We start from the raw sequence: 23,682 nt of genomic DNA, 5'->3' as shown, positions 1-23,682 counted from the left end.
TAAAAAACTATATTGTAAAAGGCTGAAAAGGAGACAACAATTCTGTTTTCTATGCTTTGATTTGATCTGATCACCATGTTGAAATAAGCGAAGCTTTGTGGTCTTTGTGGCTAATACATTTTTCGTTGATGCTTAGTCTACATTTGAAAAATAAAACGAAAATGTTTTTTTGTAATAAATCAGACTGTTCTTAGTTTAATGAGATGTAGATTTTCCTACCTTTTATAGTTCAGCTGGACAGCAAATCAGGAACGGAGGGGTACAGAAATGAAGAAAAAAATCTAGTTTCATACAACAGGATTGAAAACCGAAAAATCTTAATGTAGAAATTTAAGAAACCAAAAAACTGGGCAGTAATCAGAACGACGGCAGTTTTAAATGGTTTTCTGTTTCGTAATATAAAAATGCAGGGGAGGAGAGGGAAGCTGGAAGCGTCACCTATTGGCACAGAATTCCCGCCAAAGTTCGCCTCGGTATCATGCCGAGTTTACAGTGTTTACATCAATTTTCTTTCAGCTGGTTATTTCGGCGATGGCTAATTTCCCTGCAGGAAACTGCAGCAAAAATGTTTAAAATGTCCATCTTTAGACATAAGTTGTTCACATGGAAGGAGAAAGAAAAAATACCCAAGACAGAATGGCCAGAACTTGTAGGAAAGGTAAGAAGGAATAAACTTCCTCTTGGAAATCAGTAATCATGGGAACACAAGCTCCCAAAAAATATGCATACAGTTTTTACACCCTGGAAGTGAAATTTATACTGCGCGATCCGATTGCGTTTCAAGACTCCAAAAATCATATTAATTCCAAATTCAACGAAGCAAAAGTCTTCACTTTTTTTGTTTCATTGACTGAGTGAAATTAGCCCTCAAAATTCTTGTTGTGAAATCATAAACGTGTTCAAGTTATTGATCGAGCGATAAGCTTTATAAAACGCTTATCTGTTAGACAATTATGGAGAAATACGAATATTGCAGTGAAATCTCACTATTTAAGTCCATTACTTTTCCTTTCTCGTCTCGAAGTATAAATTTATTTTTCTTTTCAAGGGAGGCGATATTATTTATTTTAATTTTTATTTTATTTTATAAGCATGGATAGAAGTCCTTAGTTGTATGACGTCGTTGCATATTTACATATATTGATACATACATGTAACCATTTAAGAGAGTGTAAATTTAGATTTAATTATTGATGTTATAAAATAAAATAATTTCAAGTTTTTTTAAAAATCAGAAAATATTAAAAAAATGTGAAGTCATTCAGGAGTTCAGATTCAGGGAGGGGGGGGGAGGGAGGGGAAAGCACTTTTTAGGTCTCCCTCTCCATCAGTGGTTAGATCTTTTTCATCCTATTTCACATTATTTTAGTTTATTTTCCTTTTTTGTTGGTTTCGTACATGCATATTTCTTTTTAATTCTACTCAAAGACATTAGCTTTCAGCTACTCTCTAATTTGAGTGAAAATAAAGTTTATGTCAAGTTTGAATCACTGGTATACCTAAGTACCCCCCCCCCTACCCCTGTTGGGTTCAGATACCAACTACTAACGTCACTGAACACCTTCTAACTTCTGAATTTTTAAGTTCTGTTCATATGAAATCACCTATCCATTAGAATTGAAACATTTTCAGACATGTGCCTGGGAAGTTTAATAAAATAATGTAATTTAGTTTAATAGAAAGTCTAATTTAGGTAGTAAAGAAAACACTACTGAAAATTATGAACTTTTTCAAGAAGATTTGAAAATAGTTACAATAAAAACAAAATAAAGCAAAATAAAAAAATGCCAAACTTTTTTTCAGGATGCTGAAGAGGCAACTACTATTATTGACAAGGAGCAACCAGGATTAAAAGTAAATATTTACATACCCTAAAAAACTAAATCTCACTCACATACACATTTTGTAACTTCTCTTGAAATGAAAATGTGTTGCTGAAAATTCTCGCATTGAGACTTCAATCAAGGGTATTGAGGCTTCTAGCTCATGAAAAAGTGACCTCCAGTTTTAGGTTCTCCTTAAGGTATGAGGTATTGGCAGGCTAGGTACAGGTGCATGACAGTTCACCTTAAGCGGGGGGGGGGGGGGGGGGGGTTAGGGTTAGGTTAGGTGGTGGTGGTGTGCCACCCAGTTCTCAAAACCCTGACCCTATTTCAGACCAAACCATGTAATTCTTTGAGATGAAGAGAACATCTTTATTCTTTAGTATTCCCTGCCCATTTAGCTGGTACTTCAAAAAATTTTAAAAAAGGGGAAGAAAAGCAATGCTTTTCAGGGCACATAGGAATCACTTATTCAAGTAGGGCTTTTATTTGAGAGGTGGCGCTTCTTTGAGGATTTACGGTGCCCATTTTCAGCTGACCAAAAAGGCTCAATATCATACCCCTGAGGAGGGACAATCCTATATAGTTTATATGAGGAAATACCTCCACCTTTAACATCCTCAGGGAAATTTTGAAAACTAGCCATTTGGAGAAATGGCCTTGATAAATATATGTAATTTTCTGAATGTAAAATCATGAACCAGTCCGTGGAAGATTTAACATTTTGAATAATAAAAAAATAATAATAATAATTATTTAAATGTATGCTAACAAAACCTCATTTAAAAAAAATTCAAATAGTTGTGACTTTGCTACCATTTCTTTGCAGATTCAAATTATTCCTGAAAACAGCTTTGTTATAAGGAATTTGGAGGAAAAACGCGTGAGGATATATGTGGATAAAAAACAAACAGTTGTGAAGACACCACGCATAGGATGACAAACAAACAAAAGGAAAAACACTACATTGATACGGAGAAAACTTTCAGAGAGTGGAAACAGTGCAGATTTTGGAGAACAAGGAAAACAGAAACAGAGAATAATTCAACTCACAGAGTTGATTTAAAGTAATGTACTGAACAGCCAAGTTCCAGGATTGATTTTTTGTTTTTTATTTTTACATTTCCATTTCATGCTGTGAAACGACGATTGGTCTGACACATGGGGCTATTGGCAAATGAATTTTTATGGTCAAACATGTAGTTCTGTTGACTACTAAGTAGAAACCGTGATATTTTAATTTCCAGAAAGAGTGGAAGAGCTTCCCATGTGACAGTATGCCAACCTTGAATCTTGAAAAGGCTGCCATTTTTCATTTATTTATTTTCTATTATTATTTTGCTGCTGAATAGACTTTCTCAAAGTTGCTTGCTTGCTTCTCATTGAATGGACCTCGCACTCTGTGCTCGCTCGCTTGAGCTCTGACAATTGCGCTCTCAAAGTTTGAATTGTAAGCAGGTCTAGCTACAGAAGTGATGGCCTTGCTAAAACAACAAAACCTCAAAAGATATCTGATAGCTAGAATATTTTCTAGCATGTAAAAAATGCTTGGTGTAATAAATAGTGACAAACCTTTTATGGAAAAATATTGTACAGAGTATTGTATCCCAAGTGAACATAATTTTATTAGTATTAATTATCATCACAATAGATGAGCTTGGAAGCTGGTGTCAAGGAACTTCACTGGTGTGGGCCAGGGAGGAGGGGGGCTTCTTAGTAAATATGTACTTCAAGTAGTTAGTCTTTCTCACTTTATTTGTTACTCTCAAAGCATTTAACTTATACCTAATACATTATTTATGGAGAACTTTTGTCAGAGTAAAGTACTCTCCAATAATACAAACTGTTGCTGCAGTATTTTCTGTGTTAAAGAAGCGACACTGATTTAGAATATATGAGAAAATAATAAATGCTTACTAACTTTGGGTTACTCATTAAGTTCTTAGTCAGAAGCGAGAGCTATTTCTTTGCATAATTAACACCATGTGGATGCTAGTAGTTGTTTTAATGGCGATGGGTTTGGGTTTCTGGTGAGCTTTATGGCTAATGGGACCATTTGAAGCAATTAATAATATTAACCTCATTTATATGAGATATCTACTATTCTAGTGTTGTTCTTTTGTGTAATTATGGGGTACTCAGTACCTCTAATACACTTGGGCACTTGTTAATCAGTGATGTCTTCAACAGTCCTGTTACTGTATCCAAGTACCAGTAGCAGCTAAAGATAAACTGCAAACCAGGCAAGTAAAATCAGACCAGCTGATCTTCAAACTAGCTGCTGGCACTGATAGATGCAGTATTCAATGACTTTTGACTCTCACCTGACAGAATTAACTTATAACAGTTTTGCAAAGCTCGTCCATTAATAGCCCTTTATGTGGTAATATCAGCATGAATATCGTCCACAGAATTCAACATTCTGGCTTCTAAATCATAGTATAAATCTTGAGCCTAATTTGATATATATGTGATGAAATCTTCTACATGCATGCACAGTTGTACATTCAACTGGTGAGCTTTGAAAAACTGTTCACTTAAGTTCAGTTAAATGAAATGACTTTGACAGCAATCATGGTGTCATTCAACAGCTATAAAAATAAACTGGAACCACAGTGTTATGTGCAACAGCGTCAGCAAACTTATTAAGAAAAGCACATACTTACTAGATTAAAAAGACAGTAACTCAATGTAATTTTATTTATGTAAATTGCATAAATATCAACATGATTATTTGGGTGGTAGATGACAACTTTGAGACTTTTCTCTCAGAGGGCCTCAGACTTTTACCAGCCTTGAGAGAGAAATCAATACTCTGAGTGAGATGGATGGACCATTAATTAAAAGACTTTTCTTTTAAACCATAAGACCAGTAAAATTTCACATCTAAAATTCTGCAAAAAAATGCAGTAATTTTTTGAAAGACCATTCACCAGCCCAATACTCACCATGGCAAATCTACCAAACAATACAACACTTTGTTCTCTAAACTAAACGTTATACACAATTCATTATCATTTAATCCTGAAGGCGCTCTTGCAAAAAAGATCAACAAAATAAAGAATATTGTTATAAGATTCCTTTCATCTCCAATTCTTATATGCTTATAAAATATGAAAAATAATAGACAGTCCATGTGCAGAGTGGATCTGATACAGATACCAGCATGTGTACGATAATTTTAGAATTTTGAACAACTGCATAGTCTTGCAGGGGCACCCAGCCGACTAGAACATTTAAGAGAAATACTTCAAAAATTAATGTAGTCTCCTCAGTGTGTTTCTACCAGATCATTTTGTGCCCTTTGAAAGACATAATTATATTTGTGAAGCTAATGTACAGATTGATCTGTTTTGAGCATTTACCTGCAAATTTAAGTTGCAGAAAGTTTTAGAGCATGGAATCTTATTTTCTGAATTTACTAGCTGCTGTTGGCCTTATCAAAACGCGTAAGGCGACCTTTTTATGCTTTATTAGCAATATATTTGCTCCTTTGAAAATGAAAGGAACTTAGTTTTCCTGTGTTATGAAATTTTGAGCTGTCATTTTGCTAAAGGAACTGTAAATTTTCTTTATGACTAAATGCGAATTTCTGAGCTGATTAAGGGCATCCAAACAGATATCCACTGAAATGAGCTGTTGGGTGCCCCTGATTTGATTGATTAGTGCAATATTTTGCATTGTTATATTGTTAAGGACGGTGCCTACTTTTTTTACTGCACATACGTTCCACGTACCTCAGGATACTCTGGTTTCCTATGGGTGGTGCCTACTAAAACAGGGATATTTTTGCACGGTCTAAAACTATGCAGAAAAAGCAGAACTTAGCAAGTGCTTTTGGTATCCAAAAAGAAAATTTGGGGTAATCATGCATTTTTCAGAGATAATAAAGCTTCAATTTGGAAAAAAAAATGCCATACATTGCTTTGTATTTTACTGTCTTTTAGAATAATTGTTGCTATTCATCTGTAAAAAATGCGCGCTTACCCCCAATTTTCTTTTTGGATTTCAAAAGCCCTTGCTAAGATCTGCTTTCCCTGCATTGTCATATTTACCACACAAAAATATTTCGCTATTAGTAAGCACCATCCTTAAATCAGAACCAAGGTCTAAAATTATTAGAACTAAATATATTTATGTTATAACTGGTAAATATATTTTAAATATTAAAACATCAAGAATCTCATATTTCAATATTTTCAACATCATTTGAATGCCATATACGGCTAATTATTCAGATAGTGATGGCATGGCGAGAATAATAAATTATGAAAAAAATTAATGTATCATAATTTGAAGTGGAATGTTTTCGAGCAATGATCACCAACTTTGTACTTTCTGCGAGCATATTTCAATACCTGCCAGATTGAATGTTTAACAAAAAGTTTTTAAACAGTTGATGATCAGCCCAAAAACTACTGTTCATACTAATTTGTCACTTGTGAATAATACTTAGTAGGTTGATGAAAGTGTGCAAATTAATTAAACCACACTATAAACACAGTGGGACTTTTTAAACTACAGTTACCTACAGCTTTAATTGCCTTAAATTGCTATTTACAATGTTTAAAAATAAATTGTATGAAATGGTTGCTTAACCCTTTAACCCCCAAGGCGAAACGACATTTTCTCCAGATCCAAGACTACAGACTCAATGTGCATGTATGATATACCATTTTAAAGCTACTCATGAGTGTAGTTCATAACTGATATAATTACGAATGAGAAAAGTTATGGCTTTGAGATAAATGGCCTCAAAACATAAAATTTTTAAAGTTCAAAAACGTCCTAATCCTTGTGTATATTAGGTATACTTCTAAACTATAGCTTATTTTGCAGGTCTCAACATGTTCATTAATGTGAGAGATGTACTAAGACCCACAACTTCTAGGGGAAAAAAGTTGAAAAGTTATGGGGGTGGTCAACCATATCACATATGGGAGGGGGTTAAGTTTTTATCCTTTTAATGAGTAGATCTTCACAAGATCATCTCCGTGTCAAAAATTCATAGAAATCTGTCAAATATTGAAAGAGTTATGGAATTATGTGCCAATTGGCACTCTTGGGGGCTAAAGGGTTAATAATAATATTGTTAGTTTACATGTGAGTGCCTGAGAAAAACTGCCTTTAGTCAGTTATTTTGTTGTGCATTAATTTAAATTATATAGAACCCTATATTGTCAGTACGATATAGAACCAAGGAAATGTGACTGAATCAAATGGAGTTTTGCTAAAGTAAAATAAGTAGAATAATTTTGTTACTGTCATCTGTTCGAGGCAATTATTTAATTCTCTTTATAAATTAAACAAATCTTGAGTTCCAAAAAATCTCTGGCTTGCTGGCAGCCTTGATCAAAACAGTCAGCTCGTCAATTGAAAAACCTGCTTTCATTAAAATAATATAAATTACATAATTTACTGTTTCTTTCTATAACATGCAAAGTTTGAAGTTCAAATTAGGCAATGCATGGTTATATTGAAGAGATTGAATCTCAAATTGTATGTTCAAATTCCATTATGTACAACCAATGGAAGTTCAAACTTTGCTGACTCTCAAAAGCTCCCAAAGTCAGTTTCAATCTTTGTCTTCTCACAACTCTCGAAACAGTATCATTCACAATAATTAAAACAAAGCTTAAAATTTGCACCACTAGATTAATCTTTATCTTACCAGTTCACTAATACAATCCCTGTGGGACGTTCCATGTAACCAACTGTCCTACATGCACCTGCTAGACAGGAAATTTGTTGGTCAGCCTTTTCTTCTGAGCTTGTTTTCTTACAGCTGTTGTTATTAAACATAAAGAAGCTCAAATTCAAATTGAACCATGTTCCAGCTTCGCTTTAACATCTGGAAATAAAGCTGCATGTCTCAGACACAAGTTCAAACGTAAGATAAAGATCTGAATGTAGTTTTGCTAGCGGTGGTTGGTGGCGGAGGCTTGGGGGGTGGGGCTGGACGACGTGACCTTGCCGCAGGCTTGGGAACACTCAAAGATGCACTTTGTGATGTTGATGGGTTACCATTTGCCCTTGATGAAGGCAGGTCTTTGACATTCACATAATCAGGAGGCCTTGATGATGGCACTGCCATTTGATTGATATTCTCATACATTTTGGCTTGAAGGGATGTGTTTTGTGACAAGCTTCTTGCAAAAGCTGCATTGTCTGGTTTTTTCATTGTTGTACTGTTCTCAGTTTTTGCTCTTTGGCGATCTGCAGGTGGTAACAAAGCTTTTTTCCCTCCTGTTGCCATTGTTGTACTTCGTGGAATTTGTGGGGAAGATGCAGGGGGAGCCGGTGCTTTTCTAACAGGCTGTAGCGCATTTGATGTGGATGCAGACGCAGATGCAGATGCAGATGCAGATGCAGATCCACTGGCAGCTTTGTAATTTAATGGTATTGTTACATAGTCCCCATCTCTAGTATTACAAGATGAAGTGCCTACAGGAGGGCGTAAGGAGTCTGTCACGTTCATATTAGTGTCTATTGAGTGAAATCCTTCCGGCAAATCTTCTACCACCAAAGAGGGAAACACACCCCTGCGTCCTTGAAACTCACCATACCAGAAGCCATCATCAATGTCATTGTCATCTTTGGAAATAACTCCTACCATGTCTCCTTCTTTGAATGAGATTTCATCATCACCCATTGCTTCATAGTCATACAATGCTTTAACATAACACACTAGAAAGAAAAACATGGGTCATTTGTAACAGACTGAACATCAAGTATTTCAAAAAATGGTGATCTAAAATAAAAAGTCCTCTGAACAAACATTAGCCAGGACTTAGGGTTTTAGTAACTCCAAAACTAACGCAGCATTAAAATGGTCTTTAGAGAGTACACAAATAATATTAACTTACCGTATTTTGTTGAAGCTGGCGTGGATTGTCCTATACTTGAAATGCTAGCTGGTGATCCAGCAAGAGGACCATCTGTGTATGAGCTGCTTGGAGTGCTGGCAGTTGGTGACTGACTGAATGCCGACGCTGTTGATCCCACTTCAACATAGGACTCTGGAAAGTACCCCACTTTACCTGCTTTGTTACGACCCTGTTGAAATACATTTGTACCAACATATAAAAAATAGAGCACTTTTGGTTGTCTTAGGTTCTGTTCACACTTAAGGTACCAGGACACTGAAAGGGACGTTGTTCACACTCCATGGTGCCCTAGGGACACATTTTGTGTTCTCTTTTGTCCATTTAGCACCCGCCATTTTGTTTACTGCATTGCAGGGAGACAAGGTTGAAAAAGCACGGGAACTGACAAAATCCTGTTCAAGACCAGTGTCCATGCCAAGGACTAGTGCCTGTCATACTACCCAATGAGGTATAGAGTCCATGCCTGAGCACGGTGCTGAGATTTTTGCTCACTAGACAGGTACCATAAAAGTGTGTGCTCAGACTAGTGCCTCTGCCTAAGAACTGGACCTGGCCATATGGTCTGAACAAGGCCTAACACTATCAGGGATCATTAACAACTTAAAGCACCTAGACTTTGTTATGAACATGCTTAATTAAATTATTAACTTGTAAGCTAAATAAAAAATTGGTGGTTCAATGAATTCTAGACACTGGGTTTATGAAGTAATTTTTATGAAAGCCATTTCACTGTCATCAAAAGAAACTTACAGTAATTAAAAATAGATACTGTAAAATTACGAATTCAAATTGTATATTAAGCCCCTCAAAATTACATGTAAGCCTAGCCTAGGCCCACTCAAAGTATACAATGGGTTGTGTTTGGCCCTTCAGTTGATAAGGTTAGTACAGCACTATATTCTGTACATTTGACAATGGTCCGTTAATAAGAGCTGAAATATCATGCCCACTTTTGTGTGCTCAATTTCTCACTTAACTAATATTTTTTTACACTGCAAGATGTTTTTAAGTTCAAGTAACAATTTAATTACGATTAAGAATAGTTTTGAACTCACTTTACACCATCCATCACCATCTTTTTCCAAGATTTCCAGTTCTTCACCCTCTGTTATAGTTAGTTCATCAGAATCCGTTGCCTGAAGGACATAAAGTGCACAGCACATATTAGAATAACCAACAATTTTATTGGTAACATCTCCATAATCTGTCTCTTGGCTTGTAAGTTGCCTTACTTAAGGTGATTGTCAGCCCATTGGAACAGAAATATTTTAAGTTGCCTATAGGGTGCACCCACTTGGCATGAAGCAACTAGAAGTACAGTTTACTCCCTCTTTCTCTGCCCTCTGAATAGGATGCTGCTCCATCAATGGTAATCCCCATCATTTTGTTTGCCATAACTATTTGTATACCCCTGGGTATCCAGGAGAGACTGTCACTCTTGATTAAGGACATATATCAAACAATATGCCAGACAAACGTTTGAGCCACAAGCTTCTTTTAAATTGCTTTCAACCCTCAAACCCTATTAAAATGATTCTTTGAAAAATTTGGCTTTTCAGACCCCCTCCCACCTGGAATTTCCAATGGTCTTCCCTTGTGTGATGGAACTGGAATATTGAACAATCCCTATAATTTAGGAATTACTGTCTAGCTCTTGGTGGGTAATTATCTTTCTGATTCCGTACCCACTCGAGACATAGGTCTGTGAAAAACCCACAATGTGCATGTCCAAGAAGAAATGACGTTAAAAGTTGAAGCAATCTTAATCCCTGGCAGGCTCAAGATACGTACGTCAAAGTTGTACAAAGCAACACAAGCAACTGGGTTGGAGCAGTTTGACGACACACTCCTGGCATCTTCATCTGATGAGTAGTCTGCAGTAAAAGTATCATCCAGGTCATCCCAGTCATCATCAGCAAAGTCATCATTTAACGAGCTCTGGCTTCCATGTAACAAATCTGTCATGAATGGAGGGGAGAATTTCTACTTACTATCATGCAGATGTTAAAAATTGTGTGATCCACTTGTGCTCAATTTGCAACACTAACACACATTCACAAACTGCAATGCAGTTATATGGTACACTCAGCTGCTTCACACAGCAGACTGCCTTCAGCTGGTCATATGAAAGTTGCCTACAACAACTCACACATATACCAGCTATAGTCATTAAAACCAATTTTGTTCAAACCAGGCTCTTCTATACATCAGACGACTACTAAAGTCTATGTGTAATGATCATGACACTAAATTCAGATAGTACTAAACCTGCAGAAATCTCACCAGCTTCCATGTCATTAGGAGATAGGGAATTAGCACTCTTCAGCCACTCATCCACATTAACTGCAAAAATAACACATCAATAGAGGATTAAATGCTATTCTAGGGATATTAAAGATATGATCAAGACGGTGTTAGCGCATGCTTTCAAGTGTAATCAATAATATTACAAGCCGTTTGTGCTCTTTGTGAGGTAACTTGGGACATGGTACATGACAAAACACTCAAGAACAATCATGATTTTGGCCAAAACCCTTGGCAGAGAATTTCAGTAAAGGCTGGGTTTTTTGTTACAAATTTGGTATGTAATAAAATTTAAAAAAATTCTGCCCACCCTCTGCCTGCAAATAATTTTAAGCACGACAAAATTTAAGCCATTTCTATAAGCCCAAATCAAGCCAGCTATAAATTTTAACTTAATCTGGTCTCTAATGGAGGATTTCCTTCTATTTTGCAGGTAAATACTTCATCAAATAGATATAACTTGGATGTCATAATATAAAAAAATTCTGTTACCTCCAGCCTCACGTAAGACTTCTAAACATGCCTCTGTCTTCAGCTTATTTGTCTGATGTGCAAAAGGGAAGATTTCATAAATAATTTGCATCATATTACATATTACATCTTGACTGGTTTTACTCCTAAGTCATCCCTTACCATCAGTTGAACCATATTATTCTTCATTTCAGATGCATTCTTTGACTGACTTAATTTTAACACTTGTAATATCTCCTAAATAGATAAATAAATAGTTCTTAACAGTCTGAAATAAACTTGACTTGAGAAAGACTGTTGTTGTGTTTAAAAAGATTAATAATATGCAACATATTTTACATCTTCAGGTAGTGTAAGTTTATAAAGCCTGTTTGTGAGAGATTTAAAAACTTCTAGGACAGAGGTGTAGTTGTTTTGACCCCACTTATTTTTATTAGAAGATCAGGTTCCCATGCAGTTTATAGTCTCTCATTACAAGTTTGTTTGCCTCTTGTCCTGATAAGAAACATTAAGTTTTAATCTATTTAAATAGTACAGACTATATCTTTCTGGCAAATGCATGAGTGTCAGGCCATTGTTGTTCAGAATGTTGAATTCAACTTTCAAAATCTTAAGTCTTTACAAAATAAAGACTGCTGGGCATAAATAACATCTTTTCACCAGTCAACATTACTCCTGGCTATACTGAAAACTACTCAAATTGCAGTGCAAATTAAAACAAACCTCAGCAAGTCTGATGCTTTCCTTCAGTGCTTCGGCACTCTGTTCAGGATCTTGATTAGCATCTCCAGCCGCTGTTGCCGATGGTGAATCTTCACTCTGAACAAACAATCCAAACAGCCATCATGCAAGATTAACAATTTACTATATGACTATAGATGTGCAGAAAACTCTGACAAAATTGGCACTCATTTTGATGGCTAAAATTCAGGCTACCATAAAATTCAGTTTCAGTTTCAGTTCAGTTCAGTTTATTGTTTCGCCATAAGTTGTACAAAAGCAAGAAAAAAACTAATTTCTTAAACACTTATGGCGAGGAAGCCCAAGGGAAGCCACCAGGTTTATAAGGAATGGGCTCCCTTGGTTAAGTAATTAGAACAAAGTATAATCATAGTTACACATGGGACCAAAATCAATGGCAGAGCTACAGATATCCTTTCTTTTTGAATAACAAGACCTTATACATGTATAAACGAAAAGGTATCACTGACAATACCAATTCACAAAATTTCACGCTAAAGAATTAAACTGACATTTTTCACCATTTAATAGAGGTACCCAGCTTGGCAAAATAGTACAATTTATCAAACCACAGCTAAAACACATCCAAGTGGCTAGTAGTATTGAGTTTTGTGTTACAAAGAAACCTTGAATGCCAGCATCACAAATTTATCACAGTTTGTAAGCCAGCTAATAGTGATAATGATTTTTATCAGCTGGAGAAATTCACAAGCAACTGCAGGCATGCAGCACTGGCATGACTATGGTACACATACCATTGCAAAACTGACTTTGCTCAGATTATACACCAACCTCGTTCCCAGGGTCTCTCATCTACACAATAAATCTTTGGTATGGCATGAATACAGTTTACACTTAAAATTACATTTTAAAAAAAATGGTAACTGGTGGTTACGTGGAGGAAGAAGAGGATGAGAGTGGATGGAGAAGGGAAGAGGGGAAGGAGAGGGAGAAAAAAGAGAGGCAGGTGAGGGGAGAAGGGAAAGGAAAGAGGATGAGGAAAGGAAAAAAGAGGGGGAGGGAAGGGGAAAATGGGCAAGAAAGGAAGGAAGGAGGGAGGAGGAGGGGTAGAAAGGGAGAGGATAGCAGAAAGGAGAGAGCAGGCAGGAGGAAGGGGATGGAATAACAGGAGGGGAGGGAAAAGGAGATAAGGGAAAGAGGAAGAGGGAAGGGTAGTTGGAGATAGAGAGGTAGAACAACCATTCTTGTTTCTCACACCTGGATGGAACCTGTGGTTGGCATTGTCACACTCATTAAAATTATATTCCATATGACCTTACATTTTTGACACCTTGTAGCTGTTTGGATTTGGCTTTTATTGTCATCTGATCCTTGGCAAGTCTCATGGCTAGTTTTCTTGCTTCTTTGTTGAGTGCTAGTCCAGCATTGTGTTCTGTACTTATCTTCCTTACCTAACAGGAGGTTTCAAACAAGAGTTTAGAATAAGAGTTGAGCCAAATACGGAAAAAAGGCATCTGTTGTTATTGAAATTTTTCCAGACTACTTAATTTAAAACTGCAAAACAGGCGAATTAAAACAAACTCACTTTATCTTGTCTGCAAGGTTCGAAATCATACTGAACCACTTCTGAGAACACTTTGTTCTTTGACAGGAAGGACTGGAGAGACACATCTCTGTTAATCTAGCAAAACAGTTAGAAAAATCACACACATGAGAATGATTCTGTACTCTCAAGAAAGCTGATAAAAGACCACCTCAGCCTGTGCCTACTTATGGAGCCTAGCACCCTGTGAAACAGGAAGCAATTATATTTATTCAGTTAGATTTAATAACCTTAAATAAATGTAATTATCCTGTCTGATATATTTAGGGTGGAAAGTGTGCAGAAAATTGACATACAACACTCCTGTGAATTGACGCAACATTTTTTCACTGTCAGTAATCAATGACATGATATATCACACTGCCAAAGATCACCAAAAAATTCCAAGATACCAAAGGTGACCTGCAGCTAAACCTTCCCAAGATGACCCAAATACTTCTAAGGGGAGGTATTGTCTTCTAAAGATAAAGACAAATAAAGTAGCCTGCGAACGCAGGCGTATTTCCGGCTGTTGCATCAGCCTGCGTTCGCAGGCTACAAATATAGTGGACAAAACTTGTTAAGAAAACTGCAAATTTTGCACATACATGTATATTTCAATCTCCCTAATGGAAATTAACACCGCTAGGAGAGTAACAAACCTTCACTCCCCCCCCCCCCCCCTCACTCAGTGTTGCTTTGAAGGCCAGACGAGGACCCAGCCTCTTTTTTCAGCGCACCAACATTGATGAGTGGGAGGGGGCTGTGAATCACTGTCAGTAGTGATCGAGTTTGGAGATTGACTAAAAGTTTCTTATTACAGTTTTGTCCAACTTTGCAGACTTCCGAAGATGTGACTCAAAGTCCAACTCCCAAATATTTCCACAGATGACTGGAAGTCTTTTGAAGTGTTGAAGTCAGACTTCTGAACTGGAGATGAAGTTCCCTGCCACCATTATGTTTCTTCTTAGAAACTGAGCTGCAACTCCTCTCTTTACTCAGGTGTGTTATAAATGGGCACAACCAGTTGCTGGGGTAACTCTACAAAGCACTAGAATCCTTTCGTGGATGGCAGGAAGGGGTAGTGGTGGTTAAGTATAATTGTAACTCTGGTTGCATCACGGTTACCGCACACTTGAGGAAAGAGCTGAGAAAACTGGCTCGCGAGGCCGAGCAAGGCAATCAGCTCAGCTGTTACCTTAAGTGTGCAGTTGTGTTTTCATGAGTTTTTCGCCTCGCGAGGCCCTGAAAAAAATATCTATCATGTTTGATATTTGAGATTTCGCCTTGCGAGGCGAAATTCTCAGGAAAACTCAACCGCACACTAGAGGAAACAGCTGAGCTGATTGCCTTGCTTGGCCTCGCGAGGCAGTTTGCTCAGCTCTTTCCTCAAGTGTGCGGCAGGCTTTACAGAAACAGCTAGGGTTAAGCTGTGGCCATGTGGATCTATTAATGGTTAGCATGAGGCTAAGATTTCCAACAGGTGAAATTCTGTTGATCACAGGCAGAACATCTGGGTGATATTAAAGCTCTAAAAAGAGTTACTCAGAAATACAAAGAAACCTCAAGTACACACCTTTATACACCTTCTGTCATGTATTTACATGTACATCCCTGGCTGATAGTCTGAGACAGTTGGCTAATATTAATAAACATCCCTTTTTGAGATTTTTTCGACTGAGTGTGACATAAACCCAAAACAAAAGCAATCAATTTCACTACAGACTAATAAAACACAACATTATGGACTGGTCAATACAAGTTAAGCTGGCTACTACAGTGTTGTATGTATGGCATAAATTGCAGCAAAGTGCATAGTTACAAGCCAGTCACAATAAGTAAGTTACTGATTAATTGTAAAATAAACAAGTGGTTTATTTGACTTCTTATTTGTTGAAAAACTGGCACACGTTATTTTTTTAAACCAATCACAGAGGGTAGTGAGTAATTTCCAATTGATTTAGTAAATGCAAAATACTTTTGGCAGGGATCAATTATTGAAAACTGCTGTACATATATATATATTCATTGTATATAAGAATCAAAATACAAGTAGATCAGATTTCAAGTGGCTAATAATCAGACCTACAATGTATGTACATGTAACTATCATCTACCATGCTTACAGTGTTAGCTTGTGAAACAACCATCTCAAATCCTGCCATGGCATTCTTACATGCATCAACTTCAACTTGTCCAAGGGTGGTAAAGTATCCCCTCATCTGGTCAAAAAAGTCTCCATCTAAGGTCTGAATGTTCAACAAAACAAATATCATTTGACTTGAATGGTTAGCAGCAAAGCTATTTATACTACTGCATCAGTCTCCACCTTGGCCTTGTATTTAACGGTTCCTGTACACTAAAATAGTTGGTTTACATGTAAAGTTAAAAAAAATCTTATTTTCAGCTGTCATATTGATGAAAAAGTGTCCTTTGAATTTTCAAAGTATTGCTTAGTTAAGATAGGTGACATAGACCCTGCAAATTAAGGTTACCCTATACCTTTAGAGGTGTCTCGCGTCCAAGCGATGTAGTGCGTCTGGCTTAAACTGTAGATACCTGAACCCTTATATCAAATTAAAGCTTATAGAGCTGGCTATCAAACTGTACCATTGCCACTACTGGAATTGACTGATAGAACTTGGTAAAGCCCACACTTCAACCCTTTTTAAAATTCACTAGCCAGTTGAGTCATAAGCGATCAATAGAAGGTGTCAGACAGATACAATGGGATATTGGTACACATCACTGTAAAATAATGTTATTATAATAATTATTATAATTTTATTAATTTACTTACAGACATGATGTCTTCTAACTCTTTGCAGAAGTATCTCGTCATATGAGCATTTGCTGCAGCAAGTGAAAGAATGTAATCATTTCTTGCAACTGCTGTTCGTCTTTCACACACCTCAAGTCTACTGGAGCTCTGAAAAACAATTACAGGTGTATGATATTTTTGTGATTAATTATTGATTCATTTTAGCAAAACATGCTCATGGAATTTTAATGGCATTTGCTTCAGTTGCAGCCTTAGTATGATATTGTAAACCTAACATATGGTTGAGTTTCCATTAAGTGTAACATTTACCAGTTTCATAAAACCTGAAGATGAATCAATCCTTTTGTCTGTGCGACAACTACCGACCGGTACATATTGTTTACATTTTAACAGTTTTGGTGAACAACAAATTAATATCAAATTTCCAACCCTTTACCTTATATTAACGTTACTAGTTACTTGCCTAAGTTCTAAGGTAAAAATAACAGATTGAATAAGATTTATGAATTTAACACTTGTTGTCTTGGCAACTGCAGAATACAAGAAGGCCACTTCAGTCCACCTCATAAACTAGCGCGTGTTGGAAGCTTTTGAAGAATGCAGCATATTTATTTTCAGTGACCCCCGTTATTTATTGATAACGCTAATAAGTGGCCCTGTATTTTCCTCACTAAAATGTACATAATGTGTATTGCCGAACTTAAATTCATTTCATTTTCAGTGCATTTATTCTACAAAAGTTTTAGATAAATAAATGACGCTTAGCTGCTCAGGGAACAAAATGACTGCTTCACACAAGTTCACATAATTCAAGTACTTAATCATAATCATTGCCACATCACTGGCGTGGTTGTTCCAGGGGTGGCTACCTTGACAGGCAAACAAAGACTTAACAGCATGTTTGAATGAAGAATTCCCTGCTATAAATTCTATCATTTCCCTGCCTCAGTACCTTGTTTAAATTCTTCTCTAGTGATGTCTTGGATTGAAAAAACTTTACATTCTTCTTTTTGAGCCTGCAAGTATAACACACACATACTAGATATTAAAACATATTTTAAGAGACTTGAGTTGGGTCCAAGTTATGGGATTGGCAAGGCCTGTATGCAATCTAGTGGATTAGAGATCAAACCAAATGACTCCTTTGGCAGTGGTTGTTAGGTGCATTTCTGCTACATGAAGAAGCTAGGAGTATATATCACCCTTTAAGTGAGATGCTAGTCTGTTACAGGATATTCAGCATGAAGCAACTTGAAGGATAACTGAGGCCTGGTACAAACGTCGCATTTCACACGTGCCAAATTTAATTATTGCCCTTACTTGTCTTCTGCATCCGCAGCTTGTTCCCGTGCCACTTGAGCCAACTTTTCCATTTCCTCATAACCTTTCTTGGTCTACCAAAAAAATTGCACCTTCTTTTGGTTATAAACTAGACGGTTGTAATTATAATAGTAGCAACCCACTTGACCAAGAATCAATCAGAATTGAGAATTTACCCCTTAATCACACTGTCAGTAATTTTTGATACCCAATGCGGACTTTGAAGGTACAATAATTCTCAGTTTAAGGTCTTATACAAATGTGGCTTTCTATGTATCACAATGCAGCTAATGAAATGGGCTGCAATTTGATGGACAATATCACCTCCTTCTTCTCCCTCAAAGTCAGAGATGTCACTGTCCTCAGAAACATCCACGACAATCCTAGCAACTTTCAAGAGCTACACAAGGGGGGACTCCAATATAAAAGTGACAGGCTGGAGTGATCGTCAAAATTTAAAAAAACAAACCCCTAAAAGGTACCAGAATTCTGTTTTGTCAATGAGCGTGGTCCAAACAATTTTTTACCCGTAAGAGGTACCAAATCAGTTCACTGAAATTAACTTCCTCTCAAATTTTTTGGCTCAATACCCTAAAAGGTACCTCGGACCATACCTCTGACAGAAGTCATTTTAGATTTTACACCTTAAGGGGTACCAAACCATGGATTTTAACCCCTAAAAGGTACGGCGATCACCCCCATCACTTTTATATGGGAGTCCCCCCACCTTCCCGGGAAGCTACAGTATTAATCTTCTTCTGTTGTGTCCCCACCATGTTAGAACTGCTCATCAAAGATTTTGCCAAATATTACCAAAAAAAACACTGAATTGTTGCTTCTAATGCAAAGAAAATTCCACTTATTAAATACAGTCGACTCCCGATAACTCGAACCTTCAAGGGAAATTGAAAAACAAAGTTCGAACAAAGAAAACATCAAAGTTAATTGAAACAATGTTGCAAATTAAGAGAAAAAATTTCAAAAAAATCATAAACAACTCCAAACATGAAATGAGGCCCAAAACCCACATGGGAGCTCTATAGTTCAATCAATGTAAATGCTGTTTTTTGTCCATGTCATATGCATTGATTTTTCCGTGCTTTGTGAACATGCAACATTTGGGAATTATGGTGAGGGAATTCCAGTTAGCATTCTTACCTTTGATAACTCACGAACTGTTTCAAATAACTCTTCATGGATTTTCTTTGTAAGTTCTTCACACTGTGAAAGGAACACAGATAAAATGTGTCACTTACATGTAATTACTAACAACTTATGAAGGTATACAGTGATCAAACTAACTGTTCAAGCAAGAAATAAAGAGAGAGGATCAAATTTATCAGGAGAAATACAGTTTCCTTGAATATCCAACTAAAACAGTAATTCTTGTAATGGCTTGTTCAGTTAAAATGACTAGCACAACTGACTATTTCCCATATTTCATTTATTAATTGCAGCTGCAGCATTATATTTTGCTGCATTAATTATATAGTCCTTAAAAGAAGTGATTACAACTTCTTGAGAAGTCAATTCAACCGCTTTATTATACAACCGAATTTTCATGGCCCATTGGTAAGTGGGTAAATTAACACTGTAAGACCTACTATTTAAAATAATGTCTTAGTAAGAACTACTTCAACTACAATATACTTCTCTCACTTACCTTTTTAAAAACTTGAGTTTTGTTCGACTTGAGTGTCTTCATACTCTCACCCATTTGCCCTTGAAGTTCTTCTGAGATGGCCAAATGCTGCTTGGCCTTTTTCTCTGATTCATCAAGAAGAGATTTCCATACTCCATGTGGGGTTCTACAAATTAAATGGCCCCAATTAAAAGGACAACTCCAGTACTGCACAAGTATATTTTGGTTGTTTTAGAATTTAAGATGGTGTCCTCAATTAGTGGTGTGTAACTGCAACTACTTAATAACCGAGAGTGAGGTTGTTACTTTGAAATCTCAAACTGAGGCCTTGCTGTATAATCTATTGACCAAGTGATAGCAAGGTAATTAAGTTATTTATTATATATGGCTTTCTTTATTAAGAAAAAAAAAAAGCATTTCAATTCAAGCCTAACCCTAATTTGCATAATCCATAATCAGCCCATGGGCATTACAGATGCATCAGCATAATGCCCTGCTCTGATCTTGCTCTTAGCCAATCAGAGCACATGTTATATCAGCCATTAGCCTCAGCCATATAACAACAGATTTTATTGACACTTGAATAAAGTCCTCCTCCTCCTCCTCCTCCTCCTCCTCCTCCTCCTCCTCCTCCTCCTTCTTCTTCTTCTTCTTCTTCTTCTTCTTCTTCTTCTTCTTCTTTTCATTATTATTATAAAAATTAAGCTATGGATAACCAAGACACCGAAGAGCTTTTAAGTCAGAAAATGTAAACCTAAGACAACAACTGGTTGAAGTGGGGTTGAAGTTTTAAAAGGTTTAAAAGCTGTCTAGAGAATCAATTGACCAGGAAAATAAATTCACTTGGACAGGGGACTCTGGAAATAACAACCACCACTTATAATTAGATGGCATACAGACAGCAAAATTATGGGACAAGGAATGGGTGGATGGAAACTGGGAATAACATGAGGTGAGGTGGGAAGTTCAGACTCTTGTATCCCACTTACTAAGAATATTCCAAACAGGGTGTACCCTCTCAATAGCAATTATTTTATCATGATTAATTACCTACCAAAAATACAAATCGATCAATTCAGACCTTATATGTAATACCTGTTGCCATTTTCTCCTGTTGATTCCTCTGTGGACAGCTCTTTCTTTTGAAGAAACTGAGAATTGAGTTTTTGCAGAGCCTAAAAATACAATTAAGATATTGTCATGACCAAGGTTTGTTTTTGGCTGGTTGTTTAATAAATCCATTAACTCTAACCAAAACTAAAAATCATCCTGTTCTGATTTTTTTTTTTACATTTTTTTTATAATTTTTCACTTTAAGCACAAATACTAGAGTAATACAAACAAATACAAAGTTAATTACACTAATGCTTGCGCTACTCACTGACACTAATTACAAAATAACATTACATTACATTCACAGTCAGCTAGATTTAATTTATATTGTGGTTATATAATAATATAAACCTATATACTAAATATTTGTACAAATACTTCTTCATCAAATTCCTTTTTTTGGTAGAACTGTGTTCTGATTTTTGAAAACATGTTTCGACAGCTCTTCTGTCATCATCAGTTTAAACTGAATTATAACAAGTACTTACAAACGCTAACAAGAAAAGAAAAAACTGTAACAGAATAATAAAAGAATACGTCACTGACAATGTGCGACTGGAGAGAGTTTTAAATTTGTCATCTTTCTTAAACTTTTAACCTGCCTACAGCTATCCAGACCTTTTAAAAATCATTCAAATAGACATATTGTTTTCTATCTCCAACTTCAATTATTATTACTGTCCAAATAACATGTGAAACAAACTTGTACAAATTAGACTATACCGTGACATTTGTACAGTTAGTTACACGGTGGTTATTCGTACTAACAGTACCAAACAGTTAAGAAACTGGTTTGCCAATATGTGCACACACTCATGAATCTTGATTCAGTTTTTACTCATAACTTTCTTTCAGTTGCTACTAATGAGAAAAGGTTGAAATTGAAAGTTAATTAAAAAAATTTTATAATTATAAGATGTTTTGGCATGTAGTATTGCAGCTGTATGTTTTTACTCCTGAAACAGATACTCTACACCAAAACATCTCATACTTGATCTATTTATTCCTCTCAACATGGAGTCTAGCTCATGCCTTGAGCACTGGCTAGTCAAGCTCATGTATGACTCAATTTTGTGAATACTATAATATTCTAGGAGAGCTTAGAATCAGAATATTCCCTCAAGACTATTTCCAGAAAGTTGGGTTAATATCAAATAGGAGATAGAGACACACAGCCTGGGAATATACATACCTAAGCCCACAGGAAACAAATCAACACTGTTTCTGATTAAAAATACAGTATGTACTAATGATAACAAATTGACCACTTTGGCTTCAGGAATTGCCTTTTGTATTGTTTTTTTCTATTTTCTGTGCATGTGAGCAACATTACTGGAGAACATATGTTTGGGAGGAAAAAAAACATAGGTCGGAACATTAAGCAGTCCAGTCATATATATATATATCACCCATACAACATGTTTCTGGTTAAATATACTGTAGAAAGAAGGAAAAGGCTTTTATTACATTTCCTTAAAACATAGCCAACAAAACTTTCTCTTTATTAAAAAAAAGGAGCTAGTCCCCTGAATTCAGCTTTTTGTTTATCAGAGATAATTGTTTATAAGCTAATTCTTATTCAGATTTTCAAAATAATTTCTTATAATTATGTTCTCAAATATAAAGTATGAAAAGTTTAGCACCATGAGAACATTTCTTAACAGTCGGAAATAAAATAAAATCTTCATTAGACACATCCCAGGTAATAAGTATTTAATAAATATATCCCCACAAGACATACCTAATTTGACCTCACAGTGTTCATAAAAACTAATCATTGATTATACAAAAATGTTTTGGTGAAAAACCAAACACGTGTTTTGACCCTGATTTAAAATCACAAAGCTTGCACTCACAATGCCTCCTTTTAACAATCCATTGAAAACCTGCTAGTTTAATGATTCTCAAAGGCTGAACAATATCAAAAATGGCAAGCATCTACAGACTAATTTACAATAGAGATCTGGTAGTAAATGGTTAAATTGGCCTGAGAAAATTGAAGTGATCATATTGATGCGACTTCATAATGACATAATTTGCGTTGGCATGCCGAGCCAAAAAAAAAAAAAAAAATTTTGGACAATAATTTTTAGACGTCATGTATTGACAAGTTATGAACAAGTACACTGACAGAGCTCAGCGCTGGATTGAAAACTTTATTTTCTTCACTCTGGCTAACGATACCTACGCACGCTGTACGTCAACTTTTACAAGGCAAAAACTTAAGCTTGAGTTTATTTTGGAAGAAACCAAACGAGAAAATCCGTCGGTAGTATCAAGAATGTCGCTTTAAAACCGTTAAACCCAAAACAATAAAAACATTTTAGCTTATTTCCGCTAAGAGCGAATATATAACTAATTCAGTTAAAAATTATATATAAAACCTAATTATTTATCATCACCTTAGCTTCGCTTCTAAAACAAAACCTCGCACCGTTTAAGGCTGATAAAATATTCCGTTGTCAGATAATATTCAACATGAAGGTTATATGTCTGCTAAAATATAGAGCTTAAGCTTTATGAGTACCTGAGAATATTCCCTCTCGATTGCCGATCTTTGTTTCGCGTAGGTTCTAAACAAAATAAAACAGAAATACAATAGTCATTTTGGTTTCCTTCGTGCATGATAACGTATTACAATAAGGCAACCAAAGACCAACCTGACGTCCTCGAGTAAATCCTGTTCTAGCTGATACTTCTGCTGCAATTTTGATAGTTGCTCGGCTTGAATCGTCCGAAGAAGTTGTAAAATTTTGATCTGTTGTGAAAAGTTAACACTAATTTAGGTCGTACAAGGTACAATTGCGGTAGAGCACACAAATGGTCGGCTTCTTACTTTCTTCTGAGGCTGATTCTGTGTTGTCATGTCGGCTAGTTTTAGCCTAACTCGCTGAGGGAAAACATAAACAACGAAAAGAAATGTAGCCAAGTTGTGGCCGCCATCTTGTTTTTTGAAAAGCTAATAAATGCATAACGTCACATTGTTTGCCCTCTCACCCAGTTTCCTGTCACATTGTCGGCCGAAACCACGGACACCTTGCGTGATTTCTGTCACC

The 23,682-nt window shown here is 36.1% G+C and overlaps 2 protein-coding genes across 2 annotated transcripts; one reads left to right on the top strand and one right to left on the bottom strand.

The window, feature by feature from the left end:
• Positions 1-516: 516 nt before the first annotated feature.
• Positions 517-3,927, top strand: LOC146465539 (uncharacterized). The gene is made up of 3 exons (XM_085128454.1): positions 517-658; positions 1,804-1,854; positions 2,653-3,927. The coding sequence occupies exons 1-3, from the start codon at positions 566-568 to the stop codon at positions 2,761-2,763; spliced, it is 255 nt and encodes an 84-aa protein (XP_084984580.1). The 5' UTR covers positions 517-565; the 3' UTR covers positions 2,764-3,927.
• LOC146465538 (F-BAR and double SH3 domains protein 2-like) lies at positions 3,561-23,682 on the bottom strand. Its single transcript, XM_085128392.1, has 19 exons — positions 23,463-23,682; positions 23,287-23,384; positions 23,154-23,199; positions 20,609-20,688; positions 19,535-19,679; positions 19,030-19,092; positions 17,872-17,945; positions 17,504-17,567; positions 16,570-16,698; positions 15,896-16,018; positions 13,773-13,868; positions 13,507-13,638; positions 12,209-12,304; positions 11,507-11,558; positions 10,994-11,053; positions 10,502-10,668; positions 9,766-9,846; positions 8,690-8,879; positions 3,561-8,510 (listed from the first exon to the last, which is right to left on the bottom strand). Exons 1-19 carry the CDS (start codon positions 23,490-23,492, stop codon positions 7,708-7,710), a joined length of 2,529 nt encoding a protein of 842 aa, XP_084984518.1. The 5' UTR covers positions 23,493-23,682; the 3' UTR covers positions 3,561-7,707.

Source organism: Pavona decussata, unplaced genomic scaffold (assembly GCF_977016875.1).
Source record: "Pavona decussata unplaced genomic scaffold, jaPavDecu1.1 SCAFFOLD_156, whole genome shotgun sequence".
Taxonomy (NCBI): Eukaryota; Metazoa; Cnidaria; class Anthozoa; order Scleractinia; family Agariciidae; genus Pavona; species Pavona decussata.
This window is presented reverse-complemented; position numbering and strand designations above follow the sequence as displayed.

Bases quoted from the DNA above. Each gene is read 5' to 3' on its own strand.
- LOC146465539 (XM_085128454.1), top strand. From the start codon at position 566: ATGTTTAAAATGTCCATCTTTAGACATAAGTTGTTCACATGGAAGGAG. The intron at 659-1,803 runs GTAAGAAGGAAT...ACTTTTTTTCAG, and splicing joins GGCCAGAACTTGTAGGAAAG to GATGCTGAAGAGGCAACTAC. The intron at 1,855-2,652 runs GTAAATATTTAC...ATTTCTTTGCAG, and splicing joins AGGAGCAACCAGGATTAAAA to ATTCAAATTATTCCTGAAAA.
- LOC146465538 (XM_085128392.1), bottom strand. From the start codon at position 23,492: ATGACAACACAGAATCAGCCTCAGAAGAAA. The intron at 20,689-23,153 runs GTACTCATAAAG...TTGTATTTTTAG, and splicing joins TCGAGAGGGAATATTCTCAG to GCTCTGCAAAAACTCAATTC. The intron at 11,559-12,208 runs GTTTGTTTTAAT...TTTGCACATCAG, and splicing joins AAAGCATCAGACTTGCTGAG to ACAAATAAGCTGAAGACAGA.